Source organism: Zeugodacus cucurbitae, chromosome 3 (assembly GCF_028554725.1).
Source record: "Zeugodacus cucurbitae isolate PBARC_wt_2022May chromosome 3, idZeuCucr1.2, whole genome shotgun sequence".
NCBI lineage: Eukaryota > Metazoa > Arthropoda > Insecta > Diptera > Tephritidae > Zeugodacus > Zeugodacus cucurbitae.
The window spans coordinates 38,292,557-38,320,232 of record NC_071668.1 but is presented as its reverse complement, the minus strand read 5'-3'; the positions used below and the strand labels follow the sequence as shown (position 1 = coordinate 38,320,232).

General features: G+C 34.7%; 1 protein-coding gene and 2 long non-coding RNA genes across 4 annotated transcripts; 2 read left to right on the top strand and 1 right to left on the bottom strand.

The window, feature by feature from the left end:
* The first annotated feature begins 462 nt into the window (after positions 1-462).
* On the top strand, positions 463-1,239 carry LOC128920205 (uncharacterized). Its single transcript, XR_008470324.1, has 2 exons — positions 463-831; positions 906-1,239. It is a non-coding gene; the product is annotated as an uncharacterized LOC128920205 (long non-coding RNA).
* Positions 1,240-10,679: 9,440 nt separating this feature from the next.
* On the top strand, positions 10,680-14,775 carry LOC128920204 (uncharacterized). Its single transcript, XR_008470323.1, has 3 exons — positions 10,680-11,749; positions 14,378-14,451; positions 14,522-14,775. It is a non-coding gene; the product is annotated as an uncharacterized LOC128920204 (long non-coding RNA).
* Positions 14,776-24,527: 9,752 nt separating this feature from the next.
* Positions 24,528-27,476, bottom strand: LOC128920203 (uncharacterized). Of its 2 annotated transcripts, XR_008470322.1 has the most exons (4): positions 26,038-27,476; positions 25,883-25,985; positions 25,281-25,827; positions 24,528-24,754 (listed from the first exon to the last, which is right to left on the bottom strand). XR_008470322.1 is itself a non-coding variant. In XM_054226957.1 (3 exons), exons 1-3 carry the CDS (start codon positions 26,423-26,425, stop codon positions 25,644-25,646), a joined length of 675 nt encoding a protein of 224 aa, XP_054082932.1. In that variant the 5' UTR covers positions 26,426-27,476; the 3' UTR covers positions 25,221-25,643. The 2 variants fall into 2 exon arrangements, 1 of the variants encoding a protein (XP_054082932.1); XM_054226957.1 differs by lacking the exon at positions 24,528-24,754 and having other exon boundaries at positions 25,221-25,827.
* Between the last annotated feature and the right edge of the window lie 200 nt (positions 27,477-27,676).

Here is a 27,676-nt window from a genome sequence, read left to right as displayed (position 1 = left end):
ATGGCTATACACTAATCTTTATTTCCAATTCCTTATAACTTAAAACTTTATTACTCAATACTCTACTTTATAACTCAAACTTATATCTTGTTTACACTTTACTCGACAACTCTCTCTTTAGAATTGTCCTCACTCGACAACTCTCTTATCAGAACTGTGTCTTGCTGCCAGCCCGGCAGCCCTTATATAGTCGATTGCTAGCATGTTATTGTCACTCGAACATTCTGGCAACTACGAATATCGATGTCTAGATACATCTGTCAAGTTTTCGCTTTCGATTGTCTATTCTAGTTTGTTCTGGTGCCATTTTCGTTACAATAAGAAATTTTTCAGAATTTTTTTTTCAAAAACGGCAAGGCCCTGTACCACTTTATTTTGTTAATGTGAATGTCTATGAAACAAAAATCTAGTATTTGGGTTTATTACAAATCGATGTGTGTCAATAAATAATCAACAAATAATAGCTGTCATCGATTGGCTAACTGCTATAGACAAGCCAATCGAACAAACTTTCTAAATTTTCATACGAACTGGCAGCACTTAAATCGAATTGTCTATACTTCGTCGCACTAAACTTTTCTACCACCCTCCATTTCTTACGTTTTCTGTAGCAAATAGAATTTTTATTAAAGTTTTTTATTCAATAAATTTAATACAAAAATAGTTGATTTATCTTCACCTGCCATTTTCAATTTCAAATTTGTGTATAACAATTTTTATTATTTTGACAGTAATTTGTCCTTTGAGCCGTTCACAATAGTAAAATGGTTCTAAAATGTGTAAAACAAAACTTGGTAGCACTCAGCAAGCGACGAGTGAAATTTTAATGAGGTATTCGCATACTCTCCAGCACGAATTCAATTAGATATCTTTGTTGTTGCTTTCACATGTAAAATTTTTGACAGGCGAGCAGCGCTCAAAGATAGCGAGCAGAGAAGTGACCAATCGATGGCAGCTAATATATTGCTAATGATAATTATTTTGTGACGACAATAAAACTCAGCTAGTTTATTTGGCGGGAAAATGTTACTTTTGCATAGTCTATGCTAGGTATTAGTAGCATTATATCGCATTCTTGTTTATCGATTCGGTTTGTAACTTTGTAGCAAGGGACAATTACATCTCGTAAAATAATATATTTATATTATGCTTCGTAACCTTGGTACTATATTTGGCGTTTATAGGCGCATTGTTTTGTGCCACCGTGAGAAAACTCTACATGGAATTCGAAGGAGTCATGTGTACGTTACTGTATTTGTGATATTATTTTCCACAATGTTACGTAAATATATTGCAGAGTTTCATATCGAGAGGTTCCAGCCAAGCAATCTAAAATTACTACGATTGGTGCTGAAATTGTTGGAGCTGGAATGTGGTGGTGGATTTTATGGCATCTGTGGCACGAATCGGAACATATTACGGTAATTACTGTCTCATCTGCCATGGCAACATCTTACAATTAATTCATAAGTTTTACTTGAGTTTATGGTTGGATAGAGGAGATCCCCCAGATTAAGAATTTATATAAATATAGCGCAGGAGACTTATAGTTTTCGCAGTTCTCTATTAGATATTCGCGTTTAAAGTTTAAAATTGTTTAATTTTAACACATAATTTCTCGCTATATTGGATAACTACAAGACCCGGCCACACGTTTTTGTGGCTTAGGTATACATTAAATTAAGTTGGTCCAATCTTGGCTTCGGCGACGATATTGATTACTCGAGGTTGATTTATGTTACGCAGCATGATTACAACTCACACTACTTTTAATTTACTACGTCATCCTGGTTAGTAGCTGTGTCAACTCTCTTGGACCGAAATTCTAAATTGTCGCATTAAGATAATCGCTATTTTTTTTTTACCACCAATATCAATTCAATCAGTCATTTATGGTTATCATATTGAGGTTTCATGTCAGGAAAACTTCTCTTTCGAGTCAATGGAGTGAATGAAATCTGTTGGAAATGCTATTAATCCATCGAAGTGTCAACTGCCAACTATTTCTACAATCGCAATTTGGTATTGTTGCAAAAACACTCATATGTTAGTTGTTAATTGGCGATTCTTTATGTGTCGCCACAAATTAAATGATTTTAGGCATGCGATTAGCCCGTCAGTAACAGTTGATCCAGGAATAATTGGAAGAGTCTGGCGTAAATCACCTACTAACAGAATCCTGGCTCCACCAAAAACGTTCATCGACAATCAAGATCTTTTTTTTGTTTCACAAAAACGGAATTCGGCGGCGCATCAAGTGTTTGCTTTATACTCTGGCGTCGATGAGATGGTTGAGAATTTTAGCCATGAACGCATGTGCTGGCACTCGCTGCCACCTCAACTGCCAGTACATTTGAATATTTGCGTCGCCACCTGGCGGTGAGTAACTCAGCCATATGATTTGGCACATGATCGGCCATATGATGGTTGCGATGTGTTGCCCCCTAGGTGTGAGAAATTGTACCATGCAGAATATTATAGTGGACAAGAGTGTGCAATATTTGGATATTGGTGTGCAATTTTGGTAATTATGAAAAATTTATTTTTTCAAATTTTAATTGAAAACCGATTATCAAAAATGGGACTTAGCATGGATTTTTGGAAAACCGATTACCCACTTGGTGTGTAATTTTGTAAAAAATAGAAAATTTTTGTTAAAAAATAGGAAAAAAATGGGACTTTTGTTAAAAAAAATAGGAAAATTTGTTTAAAAAATTGGAAAATTTTGGAATAAACCGATTACTCAGTTCACTCGTGGAGATAATTTTTGGTAGAATTTTGGAGAAAAAACCGGTTTTTTTGAATTTTTATTAAAATTTTGTTGAAAAAATAAGAATTTTGTTAAAAAAAAATTGGAAAATTGTTTAAAAAATTTGAAAATTTTGGAAAAAAAAACCGATTACTCAGTTCACTCGTGGAATTAATTTTTGGTGGAATTTTGGACAAAAAAACCGGTTTTAACCGGTAAAGCCTATAAGCATAAACGGCAAATACTCTACTCGAGGTAAATTCTGAATTGAATTCAATTGAGGGCTACCACGTATTATAAATATGTCCGTATTTTCCAGATATAAGGGGTGTGCGGCATAAATCGGTTGAGAAGTGTTCGGGCAGAAATGCACGAGCAAAACTGACCAATGACCGACCCGGTTTTTCTACGTTTTTGCAAAAACCGGTTTTCGCTACACCATCCGACTATCCACAGTGCCACGGGTGGGCCGCAAAAAAAAAACGCTGCCAAAAAGTAACCAATAACCGGTTACTGTAGTACTACACAGTACCAGGCGTTTGCCGCAAAAATTCGGTAGTAAGTGGGGTAGGGGTTTTCATTTCATGATTTGACGTTCAACTTAACTCTAAATCCGTTTATGCATCCGAGTTAACTCGTCTACATACGTAAAGAAAATGTGTATATTCTATCCGAGTAGATCATCTCGTGGTGAAAAATTTTATAGGTATGTGGGTTGAACTTAGCCGTGTATAATATAACCGAGTAGAAATGAAGCATAAACGTAGTAATAGTAATGCAATCGGTTTAGACCTTGGCAATATAGTTAAGTGATAATATTTTGATATATTTCAATGCGCATAGTCGAACTACAGGGGAATGTAAGGCATTACAAGTAGCAATCCGTTACTAAGTGAATTGCGTTGCCAACGGCAATCGGAATTCTAAAAAGTGTTGTACTGTTTTTCCGTTCACAGATTTCCAAGAGATTTTACATTACTAATCGATATAAAATGGAACATGATGATTGTGGAAAACACTAGCAAAGTGCTCAAAATAGACTGAGCACGAGCAACTGTTCACATGAGATGTAAGTGTTCTTTATTAATATTTAGTTTAAACTAACTACTAGACAGAAAAATAAAGATTGATACCGTTAGAAAGAACTTACATTTTTATTGTACTATACCTACTTTCTTGTACTCGCGAATTTTGAAGGTAAATCAAAAGTTAATACAGTTGTTAAAAATGTGAGCACTTATTTGAGTAGCGGTATATTTAAAATCTCCCCACATAACCAGAGAGAATTGTTCTCTATACGTCATGATTCCGTCATATTCAGAGTTGTTATGGAATCCAAGACAGATTTAATTAAGCCTCAGAGGTATTCTTTTTTTTGGAACTAACTGGTGTAACCTGTCTGTGTAGACCTCTATGGGATTTCTATGGAATATGATTTACATCATAAATTGATAGGCGACATATTCTATTGATTGATACTCAATACAGAATATTGGCAATAAATATATATATATTGTTTGATATAAATTGCAATGCGCAAATAGTAAACTTCAAAAGGCTGTATGAAAATAAAGACTTAACCTAACAGAAAGTAATAAGTGGAATTTAGTATTTAGCTAAGTATAACTAAGTATGAAAATATTTTAGTCCATATAAGACCTAAAATATATTAGAAATATTAATTTTGGCTGATTTTGCATGATTCATTAAATGTTTTGCGGTTACAGATAGAGCTGATGACCTGATGGTAAGTATTCGCTATAATTTTCTATTACGATATACTATGATATGGGTCAAGCATTGTGGCAAGTACATCTTACCGCTATACTGTCAGTACATCATTTCTATAATTGCTACTACAGACCACTCCGGCTTCGCACGTGTTTAAACAAACATTTCAAAAGTTATAAGTTTTACATACTTATATACACCCTCCCATACATTGTATGTATGTACTTTGCCGTTTTTGCGTGGGTTCATTTTAAAAAAGCAAAATGAAAATTCGAACATGAAATTATACACTCAATTTTTTTTTTTATATACAAATTTTTGGGCAAATTTCAACAGTCAGTCCGTTCGAAAAAAAATTTCGTACAAGAAATCGATAAAGAAGGAAATTATAGCTCCTAGTGTCAAGTTTTTTGATTAGGACTTTAAAAATATTTAACCTCTGCGTTTTTTGAGTAATCGTAAACCAGCAACAATAAATTTTTTTTTAGTTTTATAGGATCAGATACTTTGCTCATTTAGCTTTAATTTGGTTTTTTGAAGACCTCGATACGTCCACTTCTCGCCGAGATATCGGTCTTCAAATGGAAAAGGATCCTTTTGTCTTTGATTATCGATATCTCAGCAAACAATGATCGCACAGAAAGTTAAAGGTAGGTTTCAAGAACTTGAATGTGTTCTCATTAACGACTAGCCATTGCTTTTCCGAAAAAAAAAAATTCTTATTGTCACATGAATTTTAAAAATGCAACAAAAAAGTGCTTTTGGTGTTTTTTTGGAAAATCGAGCGCTAGATCGAAAATATTGAGGAAACCAATAATGTTAAGTGTGCCTTTTACAGTTTAATATGTCCACAAAAACCGTACACAAAATTAAATTAATTCAGCCAGCCGTTTTTTGTTTCACTCGATCGAATTTTTGAAAAAATTAAAGGATCACGTTTTTTGCTCTGAAAAGCTCATAATTTTAAAAAATGAGAAAAAAATCGTTTTTCCTAGCTTTTTCCACATTTTTGCTCCAGAAAAAGTTTAAATTTAAAACCAAAAAAAACAAGTTAAGGAAACGATTGTATTGGTTCGTCTCTTGGTATCTGGCAAAAGTATCCGATCCTTATAGTGGTTAAGCTAAAAAGATTTTTTCCACGCCCGTAGACCAAAAAAAAAACTAAAAAAATTTTGAAATTTTTTTTGTAGCAGATTTTTCTACGATTACTCAAAAACCGCAGAGGTTAAAAAATTTTAAAGTTCTAATCCAAAAACTAGACACTAGGAGCTATAATTTCCATCTTTATCGATTTCTTGTACGACCATTTCTTTCGAAATGTTGAAATTTGCCCAAACATTTGGAATTTTTTTTTCCCTTAATTTTTTCCAGTAGTGTATATTATTTGCAATGAGCTAAAGCTTGATTACGACCTCTATTTTTTGGTGTCCGATGTCTTGTTCTCTGATTATGAATGCGTTGGGAACGCTCAGAGTACGACGCCCTAGTGCGAGCTTGTATACTTATAATATTTTGTTCTTCAAGCCGTTGCAAGTGCGTACTTGAGAGGTTTTGAAATTTTGTTCAACAAGCAGCTGTGATCAGACGTTACTCGACTCTCTGGCACGTGATTGCGATGCGAAGAGAATGACTTGCAAGACGATTTTCAGTTTCAGATTAAGATTCTACATCACGTATTTTTTTTTGATACCCTCACCTGGAAACTATTTCCAGAAAGTTAAGATCCTTGCAAAAAATATAACCTATATTACTCGGGGTGAATGTAGTTATCCAATGGTGAAAGAATTTTTGAAATCGGAACAGTAGTTTTTGAGTTTCTTCATTACAAACATACATATAAATCCTTCCTTTTTATAATAGTAGTATAGATATACAAATTGCATATATGAAGAGACATTTTGGATTCTGAGTTTTTAATTTATAAAGTAGATTTCATACAAATTTTCAAAAATCGTATATTTTTTAGGGTGAATTTCCATATCCCAGTACTTCTGCATGGACTAATTCTGAATTGGGTGTACCAGCGGTGAAATAATAAAGGTAATTTTTGTTTTAATGTAATGTCGTTATGATCCACAACAAATTATTGATTAATTGTCCTATATTTCAGGGGATTTGACATCATACTTAAACAGTTTTGTTAAGCTGTATATTGCAGGTTGGATGGAATTAATATGTGAACATAAAATTAAAAATATATATAATTTCTAAAATAGAAAACCGAATTTTTCATTACCTTATGTATATATTATAGTGCTCTTTTTGCGCTCCTTGTTTGTGCATGTTAGTGACACTCAACGTGTTGCATGTATAATTCTCTATCTGTCTTTCCGCGCAAACGATAACTAGTGTAATAATTTATTGTTTTTCACATCAGTTTGGTTTTTAATCAATTATGTTTACATATAGTATGTATTTAAAGGGAATTGATGCAAAAAATGCAAAAACCAACCAAGAACAACAGAAAACAGATATTATTAAATTTTCTTAGCGTCAAGAAACTCTATTCATATTTCGTTTTTGTTTATTTCTTAGAATGTGTTGCACAATTGACAGTACTTTATAGTCCTTCGTAATTTAAAACGAACTTGTGACTTACAGTGGCTCAGCAAAATGATGCAGCATCGAAAAAAATCGCTTAGTAAAAAATCATGGTTATATTTCGAAATTAAAAGCTTAAAAAAACGCAAAATTTTTTTTATTTTTTACAAGCGTTAAGTAAAAACATGTTCGTATACCGAAATACAAGCTCACAGCCAAAATGATGCACAATATTACGATATTATTTTAGGTGTTCTGCAAATCGTACGATTTAATTTGATTTAGAATTTCAATTCGAAACAGCTGTTTTCTCTGTGACAGTTTGACAAAAAAAAAAAAATAAAACAGAACTTGTTTATAGATAGAGGGATAGAGCTGGCAGAACAGATAGACAATTCAACATTCTACAATTAATGACGAAGCCCCCACCAGAATTATGAGCACTTGCAGCAGCTCGCCAGACATCACCATTTCTAGCGGTGGTCTGATAAACTGCATAACCTGGCGACCTATGCTAACTTTTGAATTAGATCATCTGCCCATAATTATCTCGATTGAAAAACCTCCAGACTTTATTTCTGCTTTAACGTTAATAAAGCTAACCATGACGCCTTCCCGACTCATAAAATCATCTATCTCCTCGATCTTGCTCTGGAGTTCGTTGCAGTTAAATTGTAAAAGTCGGGTGTGTCGTGGTGTGTCGCACTTCGGTGTTGTTTGACGACTCCCATGTTGTTGGTTGCGGACTCCTATTACAGCATGTGGCAACGTACGATACACTCCACTCACGTGTGGTGCGCATGTCGAAAAACGTCGGAAAATGACACCAGCCAGTGCAGGAATTGCATCTGACTGAGGTCACGTTCCGACGTATTACGGTCTGATACACGGAACAAACTGTGCGAGGGATCAGGAGTTGCCTTGAGGACTCGATGCCTGCCCAGAGCAAGAGGATGTGGAGCAACCCTGCTGCAAGGCGTTACTCCAATGACGTACAACTAGATTTAAAACTTACCGATCCTAACATGGTAAGATCGTCGAAAGTGCAGCCCTTGACCGGATAAAATCCGGGTCATAGCTTTATTTAGGGCACATTATGTGTTTTCGGTTTACGCCATTTTGTGGGCGTGGCAGTGATCCGATTTTGTCCATCTTCCTATGTTTCCAAGAAACACTTGTACCAAGATATCTTAACTTTTTCTCAAGTTACAGCTTGCACAGACGGACGGATTTGAACTCCACTCTTCACCCTGATCACTTTGGTATATATAATCCTATATCTAACTCGTTTAGTTTTAGGTGTTACAGACAACCGTTATGTGAACAAAACTATTATTATGATTGAAATCTGAATTGTCTAGTGATTCGCGCCATTCAAATCTCTCCACTTGATTTTTACAACGGAGTTGTAGACTTCTTCCTTTGCTTCCACCAGCGGTGTTTCAAAGCTGGAGTGCTTTCATCCATTCGGACAAATTAACCTAGCCAACGTAGCCGCTGGCCGAACTATGTCAATGTCGTCGTATAACTCATACAGCTAATCGTTTCATCGTCTCCGTACCAATGTTTAAAGGATCATAATTCTTCCGCAAAACCTTTCTCTCATAAACTCGCTAGTGTCTTCTCATTGGGTGTTGACATCGTCCGTGCTACTGCTCCATAAAACAGAACGAGAATAATGAGCAACTTGTAGGGTTTTAGGGTTGGTTCGTCGAGAGAGGACTCTACTTTTCAATTGCCTTCTCAGTCTAAAATATACGAAATCGGACCATAATAAGAGGGATGCTATATATATTTCTGGCCTAATAATGAAAATAGGAATATTTATCAAAGAAAATGGTTTTATTGTTTTTCAAGATTTATATACTTTTGCATGCGCTCAAACCAATTTTCGAAGCACTTTTTCCACTCCGATTGAGACACCTCCAAAACATAGTTTTTGAATGCTTCAACAGCATCTTCTGGCGACGAAAATCGTTGACCACGCGTTATTTTCTTGATGTGTGGGAATAAAAAGAAGTCATTGGGTGCCAAGTCAGGCGGATGACCCATCAATTCGACGTTTTGGCCGTTCAAAAAGGCGCTGGTTTGAGCCGATGTGTGAGAGCTCGCATTGTCATGGTGCACAATGATTCGTCTTCTCTTGTTCGTTTTTCGAATTTCTCAGAAGACTTCAGGCAAACAAATGGTGGTGTACCACTCATAATTGACCGTCTTACGTTGCTCAAGCGGAACAGTCGCCATATGACCAGTTTCGAAGTGCTTCTTCCACGAACAACTTTCGTTGGATTTGGCTCGTCTTGGAAGACCCACATGGTCGATTGCTGTATTGTTTCGGGCTCATACGCATATATCCATGATTCGTCACCTGTGACGATCTTATAAACGTCTTTTGAAGCACCGCGATCGTATTTTTTCAGCATTTCTTTACACCAATCCACACGAGCCTTTTTTTGAGCGATTGTCAAATTGTGCGGGATCCATCGAGAACAAACCTTTTTTACGGCTAGGTGTTCATGCAATATCGAATGTATGCTGGTGGGAGAAATGCATAGGCATGCTCTATCTGAAGGTATGTTACATGACGGTCTTGCATTATCAGTTCACGTACGGTATCGATGTTTTCTGGCACAACGGCTGTTTTTGGACGACCTTCACGGAATTCGTCTTTGAGCGAGCGTCGGCCACGATTGAATTCGATGTACCAGTTTTTCACAGTGCTATTCATAGCCATACAAAGATTTTAGTTCATCGATGCACTCTTGTCGCGATAATCCACGTCGAAAGTTGTGAAAAATGATCGCACGAAAATGTTCACGAGTTAATTCCATTTTTTGGCCGAGATTAATTTTTTAATTCCCTGTAAATAAAACAATTCACGATTAAATGACTAAACGTTCTGTGTGATGTTATGCTAAAAAATGTAAAACTTTCCAATGGAAATGTCAGATTGCACCTGGCAACACTTAGTGTTGCCTAGGCCAGAAATATATATAGCAGCCCTCGTAACATTTAGAATGGGTTTTCACCGAAAATATCAATACGTTTTTTAGATATATTTATGAAATCCATAGTGTTTTTTTTTTTACATTAATTAAATCTATCATTTAGCGCATATACCACTGATATATTAAATATCGTTCCATGGGTTGAAATTTATACCTAGTTGTCGTATCGTTTGAGTTTATATACATAGGTATTAGTTCAAGAAATTTTAAATTGGTAGAAAAACATATAACAATTTGCTTTCTCAAAGCAAAGCCCAGATATAAACCCAATTGAAAATTTATGGTCTATCGTTAAAAATGGGTTGAAAATTAACAATATTAGGGACGGGAACAACTTTCTAAAGGAAGTGCCAGAAGTTACCCCCAAACCTTACGAGAAAGTTGTGGAAATCAATGCAAAGGCGATTGTACGAAGTTATTAAACAAAAATTATATCTCACTAAGTACTAATTTTAATTTATGATATTGATTACAGGTATAAGTTATGGGTGTACGAATACGGATTTTGCGTGGGTTTATGCTATATTTTTTAGTTTTTGTGGAAATATTATTAACTTTTACATAAAAATTAATACATTATGCAGTCATTTTTCATCCAAATCTAGTTTTTGTTTTAAAAATTGGTTTGAAAATGTCTATTTTCGCTGAAAAAAAGGGTGTACGAATACGGATTTTGTATACTGTATGTTAATAATTCTTTAGCAATTTTGTGGAAAACAATGAATTTTTGGAAACACTTATATTTCTGCAATATGTTTTCGTTCATATAGACTTTCCTCTAGCCCCAATATATACTACGTTTATGCTTCATTTTTACTCGGTTATATTCTACATGGGTAAAGCCTATAAGCATAAACGGCAAATACTCTACTCGAGGTAAATTCTGAATTGAATTCAATTGAGGGCTACCACGTATTATAAATATGTCCGTATTTTCCAGATATAAGGGGTGTGCGGCATAAATCGGTTGAGAAGTGTTCGGGCAGAAATGCACGAGCAAAACTGACCAATGACCGACCCGGTTTTTCTACGAAAACCGACTACCCACTCGTCGATGTTTTTTGCAAAAACCGGTTTTCGCTACACCATCCGACTATCCACAGTGCCACGGATGGGCCGCAAAAAAAAAAAAAACGCTGCCAAAAAGTAACCAATAACCAGTTACTGTAGTACTACACAGTACCAGGCGTTTGCCGCAAAAATGCGGTAGTAAGTGGGGTAGGGGTTTTCATTTCATGATTTGACGTTCAACTTAACTCTAAATCCGTTTATGCATCCGAGTTAACTCGTCTACATACGTAAAGAAAATGTGTATATTCTATCCGAGTAGATCATCTCGTGGTGAAAAATTGTATAGGTATGTGGGTTGAACTTAGCCGTGTATAATATAACCGAGTAGAAATGAAGCATAAACGTAGTAATAGTAATGCAATCGGTTTAGACCTTGGCAATATAGTTAAGTGATAATATTTTGATATATTTCAATGCGCATAGTCTAACTACGGGGGAATGTAAGGCATTACAAGTAGCAATCCGTTACTAAGTGAATTGCGTTGCCAACGGCAATCGGAATTCTAAAAAGTGTTGTACTGTTTTTCCGTTCACAGATTTCCAAGAGATTTTACATTACTAATCGATATAAAATGGAACATGATGATTGTGGAAAACACTAGCAAAGTGCTCAAAATAGACTGAGCACGAGCAACTGTTCACATGAGATGTAAGTGTTCTTTATTAATATTTAGTTTAAACTAACTACTAGACAGAAAACTAAAGATTGATACCGTTAGAAAGAACTTACATTTTTATTGTACTATACCTACTTTCTTGTACTCGCGAATTTTGAAGGTAAATCAAAAGTTAATACAGTTGTTAAAAATGTGAGCACTTATTTGAGTAGCGGTATATTTAAAATCTCCCCACATAACCAGAGAGAATTGTTCTCTATACGTCATGATTCCGTCATATTCAGAGTTGTTATGGAATCCAAGACAGATTTAATTAAGCCTCAGAGGTATTCTTTTTTTTGGAACTAACTGGTGTAACCTGTCTGTGTAGACCTCTATGGGATTTCTATGGAATATGATTTAGATCATAAATTGATAGGCGACATATTCTATTGATTGATACTCAATACAGAATATTGGCAATAAATATATATATATTGTTTGATATAAATTGCAATGCGCAAATAGTAAACTTCAAAAGGCTGTATGAAAATAAAGACTTAACCTAACAGAAAGTAATAAGTGGAATTTAGTATTTAGCTAAGTATAACTAAGTATGAAAATATTTTAGTCCATATAAGACCTAAAATATATTAGAAATATTAATTTTGGCTGATTTTGCATGATTCATTAAATGTTTTGCGGTTACAGATAGAGCTGATGACCTGATGGTAAGTATTCGCTATAATTTTCTATTACGATATACTATGATATGGGTCAAGCATTGTGGCAAGTACATCTTACCGCTATACTGTCAGTACATCATTTCTATAATTGCTACTACAGACCACTCCGGCTTCGCACGTGTTTAAACAAACATTTCAAAAGTTATAAGTTTTACATACTTATATACACCCTCCCATACATTGTATGTATGTACTTTGCCGTTTTTTGCGTGGGTTCATTTTAAAAAAGCAAAATGAAAATTCGAACATGAAATTATACACTCAATTTTTTTTTATATACAAATTTTTGGGCAAATTTCAACAGTCAGTCCGTTCGAAAAAAAATTTCGTACAAGAAATCGATAAAGAAGGAAATTATAGCTCCTAGTGTCAAGTTTTTTGATTAGGACTTTAAAAATATTTAACCTCTGCGTTTTTTGAGTAATCGTAAACCAGCAACAATAAATTTTTTTTTAGTTTTATAGGATCAGATACTTTGCTCATTTAGCTTTAATTTGGTTTTTTGAAGACCTCGATACGTCCACTTCTCGCCGAGATATCGGTCTTCAAATGGAAAAGGATCCTTTTGTCTTTGATTATCGATATCTCAGCAAACAATGATCGCACAGAAAGTTAAAGGTAGGTTTCAAGAACTTGAATGTGTTCTCATTAACGACTAGCCATTGCTTTTCCGAAAAAAAAAAATTCTTATTGTCACATGAATTTTAAAAATGCAACAAAAAAGTGCTTTTGGTGGTTTTTTGGAAAATCGAGCGCTAGATCGAAAATATTGAGGAAACCAATAATGTTAAGTGTGCCTTTTACAGTTTAATATGTCCACAAAAACCGTACACAAAATTAAATTAATTCAGCCAGCCGTTTTTTGTTTCACTCGATCGAATTTTTGAAAAAATTAAAGGATCACGTTTTTTGCTCTGAAAAGCTCATAATTTTAAAAAATGAGAAAAAAATCGTTTTTCCTAGCTTTTTCCACATTTTTGCTCCAGAAAAAGTTTAAATTTAAAACAAAAAAAAACAAGTTAAGGAAACGATTGTATTGGTTCGTCTCTTGGTATCTGGCAAAAGTATCCGATCCTTATAGTGGTTAAGCTAAAAAGATTTTTTCCACGCCCGTAGACCAAAAAAAAACTAAAAAAATTTTGAAAATTTTTTTGTAGCAGATTTTTCTACGATTACTCAAAAACCGCAGAGGTTAAAAAATTTTAAAGTTCTAATCCAAAAACTAGACACTAGGAGCTATAATTTCCATCTTTATCGATTTCTTGTACGACCATTTCTTTCGAAATGTTGAAATTTGCCCAAACATTTGGAATTTTTTTTTTAACCTTTAATTTTTTCCAGTAGTGTATATTATTTGCAATGAGCTAAAGCTTGATTACGACCTCTATTTTTTGGTGTCCGATGTCTTGTTCTCTGATTATGAATGCGTTGGGAACGCTCAGAGTTCGACGCCCTAGTGCGAGCTTGTATATTTATAATATTTTGTTCTTCAAGCCGTTGCAAGTGCGTACTTGAGAGGTTTTGAAATTTTGTTCAACAAGCAGCTGTGATAACTCGTTACTCGACTCTCTGGCACGTGATTGCGATGCGAAGAGAATGACTTGCAAGACGATTTTCAGTTTCAGATTAAGATTCTACATCACGGAGTTTTTTTGATACCCTCACCTGGAAACTATTTCCAGAAAGTTAAGATCCTTGCAAAAAATATAACCTATATTACTCGGGGTGAATGTAGTTATCCAATGGTGAAAGAATTTTTGAAATCGGAACAGTAGTTTTTGAGTTTCTTCATTACAAACATATATATAAATCCTTCCTTTTTATAATAGTAGTATAGATATACAAATTGCATATATGAAGAGACATTTTGGATTCTGAGTTTTTAATTTATAAAGTAGATTTCATACAAATTTTCAAAAATCGTATATTTTTTAGGGTGAATTTCCATATCCCAGTACTTCTGCATGGACTAATTCTGAATTGGGTGTACCAGCGGTGAAATAATAAAGGTAATTTTTGTTTTAATGTAATGTCGTTATGATCCACAACAAATTATTGATTAATTGTCCTATATTTCAGGGGATTTGACATCATACTTAAACAGTTTTGTTAAGCTGTATATTGCAGGTTGGACGGAATTAATACGTGAACATAAAATTAAAAATATTTAAAAAATTTCTAAAATAGTAAACCGAATTTTTCATTACCTTATGTATATATTATGGTGCTCTTTTTGCGCTCCTTGTTTGTGCATGTTAGTGACACTCAACGTGTTGCATGTATAATTCTCTATCTGTCTTTCCGCGCAAACGATAACTAGTGTAATAATTTATTGTTTTTCACTTCAGTTTGGTTTTTAATCAATTATGTTTACATATAGTAAAGGGAATTGATGCAAAAAATGCAAAAACCAACCAAGAACAACAGAAAACAGATATTATTAAATTTTCTTAGCGTCAAGAAACTCTATTCATATTTCGTTTTTGTTTATTTCTTAGAATGTGTTGCACAATTGACAGTACTTTATAGTCCTTCGTAATTTAAAACGAACTTGTGACTTACAGTGGCTCAGCAAAATGATGCAGCATCGAAAAAAATCGCTTAGTAAAAAATCATGGTTATATTTCGAAATTAAAAGCTTAAAAAAACGCAAATTTTTTTTTATTTTTTACAAGCGTTAAGTAAAAACATGTTCGTATACCGAAATACAAGCTCACAGCCAAAATGATGCACAATATTACGATATTATTTTAGGTGTTCTGCAAATCGTACGATTTAATTTGATTTAGAATTTCAATTCGAAACAGCTGTTTTCTCTGTGACAGTTTGACAAAAAAAAAAAAATAAAACAGAACTTGTTTATAGATAGAGGGATAGAGCTGGCAGAACAGATAGACAATTCAACATTCTACAATTAATGACGAAGCCCCCACCAGAATTATGAGCACTTGCAGCAGCTCGCCAGACATCACTATTTCTAGCGGTGGTCTGATAAACTGCATAACCTGGCGACCTATGCTAACTTTTGAATTAGATCATCTGCCCATAATTATCTCGATTGAAAAACCTCCAGACTTTATTTCTGCTTTAACGTTAATAAAGCTAACCATGACGCCTTCCCGACTCATAAAATCATCTATCTCCTCGATCTTGCTCTGGAGTTCGTTGCAGTTAAATTGTAAAAGTCGGGTGTGTCGTGGTGTGTCGCACTTCGGTGTTGGTTGACGACTCCCATGTTGTTGGTTGCGGACTCCTATTACAGCATGTGGCAACGTACGATACACTCCACTCACGTGTGGTGGGCAGGTCGAAAAACGTCGGAAAATGACACCAGCCAGTGCAGGAATTGCATCTGACTGAGGTCACGTTCCGACGTATTACGGTCTGATACACGGAACAAACTGTGCGAGGGATCAGGAGTTGCCTTGAGGACTCGATGCCTGCCCAGAGCAAGAGGATGTGGAGCAACCATGCTGCAAGGCGTTACTCCAATGACGTACAACTAGATTTAAAACTTACCGATCCTAACATGGTAAGATCGTCGAAAGTGCAGCCCTTGACCGGATAAAATCCGGGTCATAGCTTTATTTAGGGCACATTATGTGTTTTCGGTTTTCGCCATTTTGTGGGCGTGGCAGTGATCCGATTTTGTCCATCTTCCTATGTTTTCAAGAAACACTTGTGCCAAGATATCTTAACTTTTTCTCAAGTTACAGCTTGCACAGACGGACGGATTTGAACTCCACTCTTCACCCTGATCACTTTGGTATATATAATCCTATATCTAACTCGTTTAGTTTTGGGTGTTACAGACAACCGTTATGTGAACAAAACTATTATTATGATTGAAATCTGAATTGTCTAGTGATTCGCGCCATTCAAATCTCTCCACTTGATTTTTACAACGGAGTTGTAGACTTCTTCCTTTGCTTCCACCAGCGGTGTTTCAAAGCTGGAGTGCTTTCATCCATTCGGACAAATTAACCTAGCCAACGTAGCCGCTGGCCGAACTATGTCAATGTCGTCGTATAACTCATACAGCTAATCGTTTCATCGTCTCCGTACCAATGTTTAAAGGATCATAATTCTTCCGCAAAACCTTTCTCTCATAAACTCGCTAGTGTCTTCTCATTGGGTGTTGACATCGTCCGTGCTACTGCACCATAAAACAGAACGAGAATAATGAGCAACTTGTAGGGTTTTAGGGTTGGTTCGTCGAGAGAGGACTTTACTTTTCAATTGCCTTCTCAGTCTAAAATATACGAAATCGGACCATAATAAGAGGGATGCTATATATATTTCTGGCCTAATAATGAAAATAGGAATATTTATCAAAGAAAATGGTTTTATTGTTTTTCAAGATTTATATACTTTTGCATGCGCTCAAACCAATTTTCGAAGCACTTTTTCCACTCCGATTGAGACACCTCCAAAACATAGTTTTTGAATGCTTCAACAGCATCTTCTGGCGACGAAAATCGTTGACCACGCGTTATTTTCTTGATGTGTGGGAATAAAAAGAAGTCATTGGGTGCCAAGTCAGGCGGATGACCCATCAATTCGACGTTTTGGCCGTTCAAAAAGGCGCTGGTTTGAGCCGATGTGTGAGAGCTCGCATTGTCATGGAGCACAATGATTCGTCTTCTCTTGTTCGTTTTTCGAATTTCTCAGAAGACTTCAGGCAAACAAATGGTGGTGTACCACTCATAATTGACCGTCTTACGTTGCTCAAGCGGAACAGTCGCCATATGACCAATTTTGCCGAAGAAACAGGCGACCATTTGCTTCGAAGTGCTTCTTCCACGAACAACTTTCGTTGGATTTGGCTCGTCTTGGAAGACCCACATGGTCGATTGCTGTATTGTTTCGGGCTCATACGCATAGATCCATGATTCGTCACCTGTGACGATCTTATAAACGTCTTTTGAAGCACCGCGATCGTATTTTTTCAGCATTTCTTTACACCAATCCACACGAGCCTTTTTTTGAGCGATTGTCAAATTGTGCGGGATCCATCGAGAACAAACCTTTTTTACGGCTAGGTGTTCATGCAATATCGAATGTATGCTGGTGGGAGAAATGCATAGGCATGCTCTATCTGAAGGTATGTTACATGACGGTCTTGCATTATCAGTTCAAGTACGGCATCGATGTTTTCTGGCACAACGGCTGTTTTTGGACGACCTTCACGGAATTCGTCTTTGAGCGAGCGTCGGCCACGATTGAATTCGTTGTACCAGTTTTTCACAGTGCTATTCATAGCCATACAAAGATTTTAGTTCATCGATGCACTCTTGTCGCGATAATCCACGTCGAAAGTTGTGAAAAATGATCGCACGAAAATGTTCACGAGTTAATTCCATTTTTTGGCCGAGATTAATTTTTTAATTCCCTATAAATAAAACAATTCACGATTAAATGACTAAACGTTCTGTGTGATGTTATGCTAAAAAATGTAAAACTTTCCAATGGAAATGTCAGATTGCACCTGGCAACACTTAGTGTTGCCTAGGCCAGAAATATATATAGCAGCCCTCGTAACATTTAGAATGGGTTTTCACCGAAAATATCAATACGTTTTTTAGACATATTTATGAAATCCATAGTGTTTTTTTACATTAATTAAATCTATCATTTAGCGCCTATACCACTGATATATTAAATATCGTTCCATGGGTTGAAATTTATACCTAGTTGTCGTATCGTTTGAGTTTATATACATAGGTATTAGTTCAAGAAATTTTAAATTGGTAGAAAAACATATAACAATTTGCTTTGTCAAAACAAAGCCCAGATATAAACCCAATTGAAAATTTATGGTCTATCGTTAAAAATGGGTTGAAAATTAACAATATTAGGGACGGGAACAACTTTCTAAAGGAAGTGCCAGAAGTTACCCCCAAACCTTACGAGAAAGTTGTGGAAATCAATACAAAGGCGATTGTACGAAGTTATTAAACAAAAATTATATCTCACTAAGTACTAATTTTAATTTATGATATTGATTACAGGTATAAGTTATGGGTGTACGAATACGGATTTTGCGTGGGTTTATGCTATATTTTTTAGTTTTTGTGGAAATATTATTAACTTTTACATAAAAATTAATACATTATGCAGTCATTTTTCATCCAAATCTAATTTTTGTTTTAAAAATTGGTTTGAAAATGTCTATTTTCGCTGAAAAAAAGGGTGTACGAATACGGATTTTGTATACTGTATGTTAATAAGATAATGAATAGTATTATAATTCTTTAGCAATTTTGTGGAAAACAATGAATTTTTGGAAACACTTATATTTCTGCAATATGTTATGATAAAATTTCGTTCATATAGACTTTCCTCTAGCCCCAATATATACTACGTTTATGCTTCATTTTTACTCGGTTATATTCTACATGGGTAAAGCCTATAAGCATAAACGGCAAATACTCTACTCGAGGTAAATTCTGAATTGAATTCAATTGAGGGCTACCACGTATTATAAATATGTCCGTATTTTCCAGATATAAGGGGTGTGCGGCATAAATCGGTTGAGAAGTGTTCGGGCAGAAATGCACGAGCAAAACTGACCAATGACCGACCCGGTTTTTCTACGTTTTTGCAAAAACCGGTTTTCGCTACACCATCCGACTATCCACAGTGCCACGGGTGGGCCGCAAAAAAAAAAACGCTGCCAAAAAGTAACCAATAACCGGTTACTGTAGTACTACACAGTACCAGGCGTTTGCCGCAAAAATGCGGTAGTAAGTGGGGTAGGGGTTTTCATTTCATGATTTGACGTTCAACTTAACTCTAAATCCGTTTATGCATCCGAGTTAACTCGTCTACATACGTAAAGAAAATGTGTATATTCTATCCGAGTAGATCATCTCGTGGTGAAAAATTGTATAGGTATGTGGGTTGAACTTAGCCGTGTATAATATAACCGAGTAGAAATGAAGCATAAACGTAGTAATAGTAATGCAATCGGTTTAGACCTTGGCAATATAGTTAAGTGATAATATTTTGATATATTTCAATGCGCATAGTCGAACTACAGGGGAATGTAAGGCATTACAAGTAGCAATCCGTTACTAAGTGAATTGCGTTGCCAACGGCAATCGGAATTCTAAAAAGTGTTGTACTGTTTTTCCGTTCACAGATTTCCAAGAGATTTTACATTACTAATCGATATAAAATGGAACATGATGATTGTGGAAAACACTAGCAAAGTGCTCAAAATAGACTGAGCACGAGCAACTGTTCACATGAGATGTAAGTGTTCTTTATTAATATTTAGTTTAAACTAACTACTAGACAGAAAAATAAAGATTGATACCGTTAGAAAGAACTTACATTTTTATTGTACTATACCTACTTTCTTGTACTCGCGAATTTTGAAGGTAAATCAAAAGTTAATACAGTTGTTAAAAATGTGAGCACTTATTTGAGTAGCGGTATATTTAAAATCTCCCCACATAACCAGAGAGAATTGTTCTCTATACGTCATGATTCCGTCATATTCAGAGTTGTTATGGAATCCAAGACAGATTTAATTAAGCCTCAGAGGTATTCTTTTTTTTGGAACTAACTGGTGTAACCTGTCTGTGTAGACCTCTATGGGATTTCTATGGAATATGATTTACATCATAAATTGATAGGCGACATATTCTATTGATTGATACTCAATACAGAATATTGGCAATAAATATATATATATTGTTTGATATAAATTGCAATGCGCAAATAGTAAACTTCAAAAGGCTGTATGAAAATAAAGACTTAACCTAACAGAAAGTAATAAGTGGAATTTAGTATTTAGCTAAGTATAACTAAGTATGAAAATATTTTAGTCCATATAAGACCTAAAATATATTAGAAATATTAATTTTGGCTGATTTTGCATGATTCATTAAATGTTTTGCGGTTACAGATAGAGCTGATGACCTGATGGTAAGTATTCGCTATAATTTTCTATTACGATATACTATGATATGGGTCAAGCATTGTGGCAAGTACATCTTACCGCTATACTGTCAGTACATCATTTCTATAATTGCTACTACAGACCACTCCGGCTTCGCACGTGTTTAAACAAACATTTCAAAAGTTATAAGTTTTACATACTTATATACACCCTCCCATACATTGTATGTATGTACTTTGCCGTTTTTTGCGTGGGTTCATTTTAAAAAAGCAAAATGAAAATTCGAACATGAAATTATACACTCAATTTTTTTTTTATATACAAATTTTTGGGCAAATTTCAACAGTCAGTCCGTTCGAAAAAAATTGTCGTACAAGAAATCGATAAAGAAGGAAATTATAGCTTCTAGTGTCAAGTTTTTTTGATTAGGACTTTAAAAATATTTAACCTCTGCGTTTTTTGAGTAATCGTAAACCAGCAACAATAAATTTTTTTTTTAGTTTTATAGGATCAGATACTTTGCTCATTTAGATTTAATTTCGTTTTTTGAAGACCTCGATACGTCCACTTCTCGCCGAGATATCGGTCTTCAAATAGAAAAGGATCCTTTTGTCTTTGATTATCGATATCTCAGCAAACAATGATCGCACAGAAAGTTAAAGGTAGGTTTCAAGAACTTGAATGTGTTCTCATTAACGACTAGCCATTGCTTTTCCGAAAGAAAAATTTCTTATTGTCACATGAATTTGAAAATGCAACAAAAAAGTGCTTTTGGTGGTTTTTTGGAAAATCGAGCGCTAGATCGAAAATATTGAGGAAACCAATAATGTTAAGTGTGCCTTTTACAGTTTAATATGTCCACAAAAACCGTACACAAAATTAAATTAATCCAGCCAGACGTTTTTTGTTTCATTCGATCGAATTTTTGAAAAAATTAAAGGATCACGTTTTTTGCTCTGAAAAGCTCATAATTTTTAAAAATGAGAAAAAAATCGTTTTTCCTAGCTTTTTCCACATTTTTGCTCCAGAAAATGTTTAAATTTAAAACAAAAAAAAAAAAACAAGTTAAGGAAACGATTGTATTGGTTCGTCTCTTGGTATCTGGCAAAAGTATCCGATCCTTATAGTGGTTAAGCTAAAAAGATTTTTTCCACGCCCGTAGACCAAAAAAAAAAACTAAAAAAATTTTGAAAATTTTTTTGTAGCAGATTTTTCTACGATTACTCAAAAACCGCAGAGGTTAAAAAATTTTAAAGTTTTAATCCAAAAACTAGACACTAGGAGCTATAATTTCCATCTTTATCGATTTCTTGTACGACCATTTCTTTCGAAATGTTGAAATTTGCCCAAACATTTGGAATTTTTTTTTTTCCCCTTAATTTTTTCCAGTAGTGTATATTATTTGCAATGAGCTAAAGCTTGATTACGACCTCTATTTTTTGGTGTCCGATGTCTTGTTCTCTGATTATGAATGCGTTGGGAACGCTCAGAGTACGACGCCCTAGTGCGAGCTTGTATATTTAGAATATTTTGTTCTTCAAGCCGTTGCAAGTGCGTACTTGAGAGGTTTTGAAATTTTGTTCAACAAGCAGCTGTGATCACTCGTTACTCGACTCTCTGGCACGTGATTGCGATGCGAAGAGAATGACTTGCAAGACGATTTTCAGTTTCAGATTAAGATTCTACATCACGGAGTTTTTTTGATACCCTCACCTGGAAACTATTTCCAGAAAGTTAAGATCCTTGCAAAAAATATAACCTATATTACTCGGGGTGAATGTAGTTATCCAATGGTGAAAGAATTTTTGAAATCGGAACAGTAGTTTTTGAGTTTCTTCATCACAAACATACATATAAATCCTTCCTTTTTATAATAGTAGTATAGATATACAAATTGCATATATGAAGAGACATTTTGGATTCTGAGTTTTTAATTTACAAAATAGATTTCATACAAATTTTCAAAAATCATATATTTTTTAGGGTTAATTTCCATATCCCAGTACTTCTGCATGGACTAATTCTGAATTGGGTGTACCAGCGGTGAAATAATAAAGGTAATTTTTGTTTTAATGTAATGTCGTTATGATTCACCACAAATTATTGATTAATTGTCCTATATTTCAGGGGATTTGACATCATACTTAAACAGTTTTGTTAAGCTGTATATTGCAGGTTGGATGGAATTAATATGTGAACATAAAATTAAAAATATATATAATTTCTAAAATAGTAAACCGAATTTTTCATTACCTTATGTATATATTATAGTGCTCTTTTTGCGCTCCTTGTTTGTGCATGTTAGTGACACTCAACGTGTTGCATTTATGAACAGAACAGAACAGTGTGTACACTTGAACACATATACATATGATATATGGGGTAGAAAAGTGTGTACACTTATACATGCTATCGGGTGCGTCCGGGTGGTGGCTCAAACGCTTTGGAGCGCGACAATCATATGAGTACCATAAAAACCGAATTTTTCACTTTGACACGCTCGTGAGGATCGGGTGCGTCCGGATGGTGGCTCAAACGCTTTGGGCCACCTAGTAGGTTCCATTGGCTACCATTAGAGCCATTGGTAGCGAACTTAGCGTCACCAGGAGCGCGACAATCATATGAGTACCGATAAAAACCGATTTTTTCACGACGCGACAATGTATCAAAATGCACCAAAAAACACCAAAAAATACCAAAAAAGTGGTGAAAGTGAGTAGGGGATCCACCCCTTCTATTTAGTTCTATTTATACATGTTAGTGCTATCGAGCACTAACTTTTTCATTCATCCACCATCAATCCACGATCACCAGGAGCGCGACAATCACCAAAAAACCGATTTTTTCACAACGCGCCAATACACCAAACAGCATCAAAAAACACCAAAAAAGTGGTGAAAGTGGGTAGGGTATCTGTCTTTCCGCGCAAACGATAACTTGTGTAATAATTTATTGTTTTTCACTTCAGTTTGGTTTTTAATCAATTATGTTTACATATAGTATGTATGTGACAGTTTGACAAAAAGAAATAAAACAGAACTTGTTGGTTCAAAATTTTAAATAATTTGAAATTAAACATTTTTTATTACAGAAACAATGTTTTTTATGACCATTAAAAATTTGGAATACTAGGAGTGATAGGACGCATTGATAGTACTCATGCAGCTATGGTAAAATAAACAAAAATTTTTTTTAACAGAAAAGGTTTTTTCAGCATTGAGTGATATCTTATTTTGTTTCTAAACACTTTCTTGAGGTTCGGAAACATGTAGTGGATTTTCAACTCTTGGGGTAAATACGGGTTTGCTGCCTGTCTTGGGACATTCTGCTTCCGATTCACTAACTTTCTACTCCAAAAACTTATAGAATCTTAAATGCCCCCAACGACAGCGGAAAATTTCACAAATCTTAGCAACACATGCTTATATTATGTTCCCACAGACGCTAATCACCGAAGTTTAGGCTGTTGAGACGTTTAACTCACTAAACCGCTGGATTTAACAAGATTTCGCCATACAAAAATGACACTTCATAATCACTTTACCGAAGCGATTTGAAGCTGAACTACTCTAAATCACCCTATGCGACTCTGATTTTGCGCCATCTGTTGGTTACATTTGTTTAATCGCAGCTGATTTTGACACTACAAACTGTCAAAGTGAAAAAATAAACACACAATCTTAAAATAAGAGAAAGTAACAGACAAAAGTTCAAATCAAAAAACAAAAAAGTGCAAATAAATATAAATAAAATTATAAAATAAAACAAAATAATGGCAACATGCGTAAAAAAGAAACGTGTGGTTTGGAGTGAGGCTGCCGAGGCCGATTTAATTCAGCTGTGGTAAGAAAAAATGCCACAGCTTCGTTCTGCAAGGAAGAACAGCCACATATATGAGGAGATGTCCTGTGCCATGGTATATGTTGGCCATATATATACCGCGCAGGAAATAAAAATTAAATTACATAATTTTACAAACAAATACAGGTAGGTAATAAATTATGCAGTAAACGTATGTACATCATTGAGTATTATTTTTTATAATTTTAGGCAAGAGAAACAAAAAATTGGACCATCGGGTGGCTCCCCGAGTATGTGGAAATTGTACGAAGCGGTACACCAAGCGGTAGGCGGCTACAAGAGCTTTTGTTCCGCCGAGCTTGTGGAGGACAGCATCGAGGGTAAGTTTTAAATGTATTGGAGGTTCCATAATTCGAAATGAAAAACGTTTATGGAATGTTTTTTATGCTTTTATTTGTTTGCAGAAAGTTTTTAATATGTATGCATATTTTCAGGTGATATGGAGACGATTTACCTGGAGGAAGAAGGGGAGTCGCCGCTCCCGAGCCCTGACGTTGGCCCTTCTACATCGGGTAGCTCGACTCGGCCATCGTCAAATGAGGCTAGTAGAAAGAAAAAAACGGCTGTGATGGTAAAGGAGGAGATGAGGGACGATTTTCTAAAGGCGACTGAGGCGATGAAGGAAGCCGATTAAAAGCGTCTGGACATGTTGCAAATGTATGTGAACGATGTCAGAGAAATGAAGGACGCTTTCATCGACTTCCTTCGTCGCCAAAACTAGATTTAAGTAGAAATTAAGTTTTAGTTTTAAGATGTGTAAATAAAAAATGTAAATGAATTTAAAAAATTAATATAAATTTAAGTTTTAGTTTTAAGATATGTAAATAAAAATGTAAATGAATTTAAAAAATGAAGATAATTTTAAGTTTTAGTTTTAAGATACATACATATGTAAATAAATGAAAATGAATTGAATAAATGAATATAATAAAAAGAATGTATGAATTGGAAAATATTAATATAAATAAACTTAAAAAATGTATATATTATATATGTGTATATAAAATTTAGAAATATTGGTTTTTTGTTGTGGAATAAATAAATAAATAATTTCAAATAATTACTGACCGAAATATGAAACAAACGCTTGTCTTATTTCCTCTGCTCTTGGGTTAACATTTCCACAAACGTAAGAGACGTTTTCTGGCAACTGTCGAGTTTCGTTTTCGATTTGTTGTGCTGCAATCCACTTTTCATTAATTTCATCATTTTCCTCATTTAAAAAGTTATGCAAAACGCAGCACGCTTTGATAACAGCTCTCGTGTTGACCATGTGGTTATCCAAGCCTTTGCCAATGCGTCTAAACCTTGCCTTTAAATGACCGAAAGCATTCTCCACCACTATTCGACATTTCGAGAGAACATAGTTAAATTTTTTTTTATCCGAAGGTTGGTTTACACAAAAAGGGTAGGGTTTCATCAAATGTTCATCTAGTTTGAACTTTGAGAAGAGTCGCCCAATAAAACTACTGGTACATTAATTGACGAAATTTGTCTACTCATGTCTTTAAATAAACTAGATTGTGCCAACTGGCTTTTTAAAGATGAACTCTCAAATATTGAAGAGTCATTACAACGGCCTGAACTACCAACGTTGATGTATATAAAGCGGCATCTATAACATTAAAGAAATACATTAGGTGTTAAAAGAGCTTCATGAAAAAACTTACCTTGCATCTACTAAAGCCAAAAGAACTGTGGAATACCAGCCTTTGTAATTGTAGTAGTCAACAGCATCTTCTGCTGCTGGGCGAACTTCTATATGACAACCATCTAAAACTTAAAAATATATAAAAAGTCCGTCGGTAAAAATTTAACCTATTACCTATAGCTCCTAACACTTGAGGGAAACCCAATGACTCAAAACCATTTATATACTCCCGCACTTGAAATTCGTTCATTGGGAATTTCTTCAAATACAATGGCCACAAACATCGCCTGACATCATGGCAGAACTCAATTAGAATGGAGCAGACAGTGCTTTTACCAATTCCGAACATATTTCCAATTGTTCGGTATACTGCAGAAGAGCCAAGAGCATATAAAGCAATAGCAATGCGTTTTTCTAATTGAATTGTTTTCCGGTAGTTGGGGGTTTTCTTCTCCAAGCCTTTCAACATAATGCACAATTTATTGAATGATTTGCGCTTCATTCGGAAGTTGCTTTTAAAGAATGCATCTGAATTCACCTGGCAATCGACTTCCCAAAACATTTGGCCACGAGTCGGAATTATATACACATTATAATAAACGAATTACATTATAATATGCACATATAATACCAATATTTATATACACATGTATGTACCTTCATCCAAATAGACCTTGTTGAATTTGCTCCATGTAGACTACCCATTTTGAGTATTATGTGTGCATGCAACAAACGTTTCATTGCTAGGCGGTTCAAATCAAACAATTCCTCAATTATTTCCATTGAGTGGAGAATATTTATAAAAAAAAGACAATTTTTATAACAAAGTACGACATTACAATATTTTCCTTTAACCCTCTGTGACTGATGTGGTAGTCTAGCAGACTTCAACAGACACAAAAGAGTATTTTGTACCGTTATTTTCCATACATCTACTCTCTCGTTCTCTGTACCTTCTTATTGTGTACTTATGCCTATGTTAGTTTGTTCAGATCAATTGATGCACGCACACGTGTCATTTTAAGCGAAAAAGTGTCTGCGAGTCAACCACATCAATATTAAGGTAGGTGTCTGAGAGACAATAACATCAGTATTTTTGTTATATTTTCATAGTGTCTCCTAAACAACACGTCAGTTAATGCCTTTGTCTTATATCAAATGTGTACTGACAGTGATCTAAAAATGAGAAGAAAAACATTTATGCTCAATCTGGCAAGAGAATTGGTGCTGGACCACATGAAATTCCGGGTGTACAATGAAAGGTTGCCACGAGAACTAAGAATGATGCTCACCAAGGTACTTGACCAAGATCTACCCCCTCCTCCACCAATTATTCAATCTAATCCACCAAGTGGTAGAAAATTGTGTTCAATTTGTCCCCAAAAAATAAAAAGGGTAACAAGGTACTGCTGTTGTGATTGCTTAAAGTTAATTTGCCTCCAGTGCTCCAAGCCTCTTTGTGAAACCTCCCAGGAAAAGTTGTAGTTTTTATACATATATAGATACATATGATCTCAAGTCTTAAGACTGTTTAAATAAATGCAAATTAAGCAAAATTTAAAATTTTTGCTACATAAATTATAACATGAAATATTTTTTGTTTGTTAAGTTAGAAGCTTTAATGTACCATTTAACATGTTTGTTAATTTTTTTTTTACCACTGGATTTATAACTTTTTGTTATCAACTGTTAAATTGAAGTCTAAATAATAAAAAATTAAAAACTTTTGTTCAAAAAAATTTATTTTTGAGTTGTTTTTTATATTTTGTATTTATATAATAATATTTGGTGTTTATGCCTGAATGTCAAAAAC

What these genes read in the sequence shown, in the direction of transcription:
- LOC128920203 (XM_054226957.1), bottom strand. Translation starts at nt 26,425, where the DNA reads ATGTTTTGGGAAGTCGATTGCCAGGTGAATTCAGATGCATTCTTTAAA. An exon ending in TCAAGTGTTAGGAGCTATAG is followed by an intron (nt 25,986 to 26,037) that starts GTAATAGGTTAA and finishes TTTAAGTTTTAG; the next exon opens with ATGGTTGTCATATAGAAGTT. An exon ending in TTGGCTTTAGTAGATGCAAG is followed by an intron (nt 25,828 to 25,882) that starts GTAAGTTTTTTC and finishes TTAATGTTATAG; the next exon opens with ATGCCGCTTTATATACATCA.